General features: G+C 38.4%; 1 protein-coding gene across 2 annotated transcripts; it reads right to left on the bottom strand.

Moving 5' to 3' along the window:
- Nucleotides 1-807: 807 nt before the first annotated feature.
- kcnf1a (potassium voltage-gated channel, subfamily F, member 1a) lies at nt 808-5,342 on the bottom strand. Of its 2 annotated transcripts, none has more exons than XM_048531251.1 (2): nt 5,191-5,342; nt 808-3,847 (listed from the first exon to the last, which is right to left on the bottom strand). In XM_048531251.1, exon 2 carries the CDS (start codon nt 3,740-3,742, stop codon nt 2,285-2,287), a length of 1,458 nt encoding a protein of 485 aa, XP_048387208.1. In that variant the 5' UTR covers nt 3,743-3,847; nt 5,191-5,342; the 3' UTR covers nt 808-2,284. The 2 variants fall into 2 exon arrangements, with proteins under 2 accessions (XP_048387208.1, XP_048387207.1); XM_048531250.2 differs by lacking the exon at nt 5,191-5,342 and adding an exon at nt 3,970-4,630.
- Between the last annotated feature and the right edge of the window lie 348 nt (nt 5,343-5,690).

Genomic DNA, 5,690 nt, shown 5'->3' with positions numbered 1-5,690 from the left:
ACTGATGTTTTATTGCAACACACAATAACCTTCAATATCACATTTTGTTTACAGTATTCCATTGTTCAAACCTTGTAGGCTAGAGTCGTCAGCCACGTCATCAAAGTAGAGCCCTCATCACCCAAACATCACCTTCTGTTTTCATGAGAGCTCAATTGCAGGAGAAATAGTGGACTATCAGTAATTTAAGGCATTATATTTGCCACTAGGGCACCTGACGTTCACCCCCAATGTACATGGCATGTGGTCATATATCAAATTGACACTGAGAAACTGGAATCCTTTTCAGTTATGGTCCATCTCAGGATTAACATGCGCTGTCTTCAAAGTGACATGGGTATAACTGAAGGTATCCAATACACTGTGGGGGAAACCTAACATCCTCTAGGCCCGAAACGTCAGCTTTTGTGCTCCTGAGATGCTGCTTGGCCTGCTGTGTTCATCCAGCCTCACATTTTATTATCTTGGAATCTCCAGCATCTGCAGTTCCCATTATCTCTCATCCTCACAAAGTTATGTGATTGATCTGCTGCAACTCAAATGCATTCAGCTCTCTTGGAATACATTCTGTTATTTTCTGAAAGAATTATAAATTCTGTGGTCATCATTAATATTAGAAGTTGTCCATGGGATCATGTCATGTAATTACACCCTCCTGTCAGTGATGGCATTGCAGGATGATGAGTTTGCAAGAAATATTTCTATTATAGAAATGGACATAACAATTTACAATGAAAAAGCTGATACAGAGTTTGCACTGATGCAATTTTTTATTGCATTATAGATGAATGCAATCATTATGTTAGACACATCTGTTACATTTGGCCTGTATTCTCCAATTAGCACTAGCATAATGTGTGCAAGTTGCAAGTAGCAGTGACATTTTTAACTATTCAAAAGCACACTTGAAAATGCACATACTATAAAGTCAACTAAATCAAACAGAAAGCAGTAATACACGTATAGCCAATAAAGACTGACACTGTGACAAGATCAGCAGAGAGATAATGTAAATATTGCACTATGGACATTTCTAAATAGGAACTGGACATTATGGGAAACTGCCATTCCAAAATAACATGTGCCTGGATTTTGGAGCATTAATTCAATTAGCAGTTAACAAAGAATATCAAGAATATTATTAATACCAATAAATATTAAAAAAAATTATTCTAAAAATAATTTTAAACATAAATAAATTTGCCAACATTTTACTTGTATAAAACTGGAAGTGATCTGCACACGCATTTTGCATTATTTGGCTAACAGCATTTTCATTATTCAAACATTGCATGCTGAAATAATTGCAGTCTGTGCCATATATTGTGCTGAACCCTCCACCAATATTGATTCTGAATATTTATTAGTTGGTTTTCTTAAATAAATTGTATATTCAAATGGATAAAGTGTCTAAACTACAAGTTCATTGCATGAATATCAAGCACTTCTATTTTATTTTATGATTCCAGGCATTAAAATAATATTAAAAGCTTCCAAATAATTATTTATAAACATTTTATATATTTTTAAAATGAACTTTTGATTCAGCATTGACACAATGTCTATAACTTGCCTTTTCCCTTCACAGATGTTGATTTCTACACCATTTTCCTACTGTAGTTTAGTTTCAAAATTTGGAGTTTTTTACAGTTTGAAACATGCTCATTTCTTTGTCAATGATATACAGGCATCGATTGGCAATTATTCCTTACAATTATCACTTGACAATGATCAACATTTATCACAAAGCTCTTATGCTGGGTCCCACAAAGCTCATGATACATTTGGAATTTATACTTTATTGCAATACCATACATGTAATATAATTTCACAGTCTGCAAATATAAGTAATGACGTTAAAATGTGCTAACCACTCCTTACATTCATCATGGTGTTATTTTTTGTCTGGAGAATATCATCCTGTGTAACTTTATGGAACAACTCAAATTTATAGGTCTCTATCCACTTAATTATAACTAAAAGCTAACAAAATGCCCAATGGAAAATTTTCAACTGTATTTGGTGCTAATGAGATTTCCTTTGTAAAAAGCTAAAAGTTGAATTATAATCCTCGATGCCAAATGATTACATAAGTAGTTTATTATGACTGTTTATAACATTGACAGTATCTGATGTTCATTCATAGTGATCTTTGTATCAGCATGCATTGTTATAAATGTCTGATGGGTCCATACTTGACAAGGCCTAAGACGATCGAAATTCTACATTCTGATGCATATAATAGACCGCACGTGTCCAAATTTACTATATTAGCTTAGTTATTTTACTTGCAGCTTTGAAGCCGATTTCGATGCATTTTTTCCTCCGATAAAAGTGGTATGAAAGTGTCATTGTAAGAATTTAACAGACTGTTACTCAGCGATAGGTTGCTACTGCTATTGGTTTTAGTGACCACAATGTCTACATGTTCCTTTCCAGAAAGTCCACTCTCTTCATTCTTAGCATTCAACTCCATTAGTTCAAGTTCGTGTTTTGCAGCCGTTTCCAAGACCTTTTGTTTGTTGTAGTAGCGTACAAAATTGTTTATAATAGGGTGGATTGGCAATGCGATGGCTATTATACCGCAGAGAAAGCTAATCGCCGCATTGAGTTTCCCCAAAGTTGTCTTTGGGTAAATATCCCCGTATCCAACAGTGGTCATGGTGATTATTGCCCACCAAAAGGACTGGGGAATACTTTTGAAGAGGGTTTCGGGATGGCTCTGTTCCATGGTGAAGCCCAAAGCGGAAAAAACGAAAATACCAACCGCCAAGTACATGAGCAATAAACCCAGTTCTTTGAAGCTTCTCTTCAGTGCGTACGTGAGTGTTTGGAGACCGCTGGAGTGGCGCGCAAGTTTAAAAATCCGCACTATCCGCATGATCCGAAGGGCCTGGATCGCCTGCTGTACATTAGTCAGCTCCATGAGAGATGCCCCTACTGTGGTCAAGATCAGGCTCACATAGAAAGGCAGAATCGTTAGCACGTCGATAATGTTCATGAAAGACAGGACAAATTTGAGTTTGTTGGGGGCTGCCATCAGCCTCATTATATACTCGGCTGTAAACCAACCGATACAAGCCGTCTCAATGCAATCGAGAATTGGATGCTCCACCGGACTCCCTTCCTCATCAGTTACTTGTAGATCAGGGATAGTGCTAATGCACATCACCACGGAGGAAATTAAGATGAACAGAAAAGATAAAACTGCAATCACTCTGGCCAGACAGGACGAGTCAGGTTTTTCCATCAGTTTCCAGAGGAATTTCTGAGATTTCCCCCAGCAACTATCAGCCGATTTGCCCCGGTCGGCCAAAATAAGCTGCACTTGTTTCGCGATTTCTTCCAGCTCTTCGTTTTTCTCGCCTAAGAGGCATTTGCAACATTCGTCCAAAAAGTCCACTTCGATCTTCCAGAAGTCCAGCTCATTTTTGAAACAAATGGGGCAAACTCCCTTTTTCATGTGGATTTCCCCGAAATAATAAGCGTCCATGACACATTTGAAAGAGTCCGGGTCTCGGTCGAAGTAAAACTCTCCTTTGCTCGGATCGTAGTCATCGCAAAGGGCGAAGATCGCTTCGTAGCCGCTGCAATTGAGCAGTTTCGCCAGCCTGCTCTCTGGGTATCGGTTCAAAACATCCCCGTACAGAACGTGCCGCACGCCGCCAATGTTCACCACCATCTCCTGATCTTCCGAAGCGCTTGACTGAGCAGAACACAGGCTTCTCGATTCCGTCCCCATGCTTTTGAGTATTTCACACTAAATCGAGTTTAACCAACACACTTCTCGCTCGTTTAAGACATGTCTAAACGCGACCCCAACTTGCATCGATGTTCTCGGTATTTCCTGAAATGTATACATGTACATTGACACACACACACACACCAATCCACAGGAATGCAATCGGGAGAATTGGCTTCACAATGGGGGAAATATGGTTAAGAAAGCGTTTCGAATCAAAAACTCACCGTTGGAAGTTGGAATCGCCTACTTACAAACCTCAGATGAGAGCCATCCAAGTACGTCATCCTCTCTAGCATTTGATTAATGATGTATATTCAATTAACGGGACATCAGGCAATCTGTCATGTTGCTAATCTCGTCAAACCAGAACAAAACCGCGGAAACGTGGGTTTGAAGAAAGCTATCTTTCTTGCAGCCAGTCTGATTTTTTTTTTAAAAAGAGGGCTGCAAGACGATTATTTGACGACAGTGCATCTGTAGCGTTGCACAGAGTGAAGCGAATTTTGTCACTGCATCCACAGCGCTGGAGAATGTCAACAGTTCGGATCAGAAAGGTAACATAATCTGTCTCTTGGGCACGGATTGAAAATGTTCCCTTCCACATGAGATAATATGAACCAACTGTAGCAGCTAGAAGCAAGCCACACTCCCTGCTGGTGAAAAAACTGCACAGCTATTGAAAACCGTTAACGATACGGTAAAATCGATTACACTCTTCATATTTTATAAATCAAAACGCAAAATCATCAAGCCCATTACAAAACTACAGCTAAGTGGTGGTGAGTCATACGCAAAGCGTAATTTTATACTCCGCTGAGCTAATTCAATACAGGTTTTTCTTCTTTTAAGAACGAATTAGTTACCTTTCATGGCACTGTTGTTTACTACTGTCATGTTCAACACCACAGTCAGCTTCCCTACAGTGTTCAATTACATCAATTGACCAATTATATCAAGTGTCTAGACATTATCGGGGCAAAATATTTAGTTCACGAAGCTAACATGCAATTATACACGTTTCCTTAAATATAATGAAAAAGTTGGAAAAAAACGACCCAATATGCTATTACAAAATCGGAAGTTGCTGGAAAAGCTCAGCAGGTCTGGTAGCATTTATGAATCAGAGTTAACGTTTCGGGTCCAGTGACCCTTCCTCAGAAAAATATTATTTGACTATAGTGTCAAGAAGGCCTCAGTCGCCGAATTTGAACTGAATACACAGTTCACGTCTTTTTAGCAGCAGCCTCAGAAGATCATTCTAACGTTACAAAATTGGGGAGAACGAAACCCTAACTTAAAATAATAAAAATGAAATTCTTTAGCATCTTCAGCAGGATAAATCTCCACTGTTCATTGCAAGAAGATCTAACAATAGTTAATTCATCCTGTAACAATTTGTTTTCTAATGGGATTCTTTTTAGCTTCTTGTCTATATTTTACTGTACCTCCAGGGTTTTCTATGTATCTTGCATTCACTTTCTTTCTCATCTTATGCGTTCAAATTTCTTCATAATTTCCCTTTTTGTAAGTCTATTCTTCCAACCGTCTCACCTCTTCTGCTTCTCTCCTTTCTGCCTTTTAGCCACAGGTCCTCGTGATACTGTTTCCCTTATTGTTGGAGAATAATCATGGCGGTTTTAGGAAAATACTGTAAGTGTCACAGCAGTTTTCAGATGACCCATATTCAACAGCTTGATCAATTACTTCCTCCATGATAGCATCAGCTGCTTGATGGTGATTTCACAACATTCCACCTCTGATAATGAAACATTTAGGTTTGGGCTGTTAAATGACAGGTAACATCTTTATTGACTTCGAGCCAGTTCTGACTAACTCAAAAACAAAGATATACAAACTTTCCTTAACTTCAATGGCAGTGCTGTTTCTGAATTCTTATTGTGCTTCAGATTTCCAAAGCCTTTTCTCATTTAGAAAATAGTTTATG

This window comes from Stegostoma tigrinum, chromosome 4 (assembly GCF_030684315.1).
Source record: "Stegostoma tigrinum isolate sSteTig4 chromosome 4, sSteTig4.hap1, whole genome shotgun sequence".
In the NCBI taxonomy this organism is placed as follows: Eukaryota; Metazoa; Chordata; class Chondrichthyes; order Orectolobiformes; family Stegostomatidae; genus Stegostoma; species Stegostoma tigrinum.
Note: the sequence above shows the minus strand (reverse complement) of the source record. Positions and strands in the feature narration are given on the sequence as shown.

What these genes read in the sequence shown, in the direction of transcription:
- kcnf1a (XM_048531251.1), bottom strand. Translation starts at nt 3,742, where the DNA reads ATGGGGACGGAATCGAGAAGCCTGTGTTCTGCTCAGTCAAGCGCTTCG.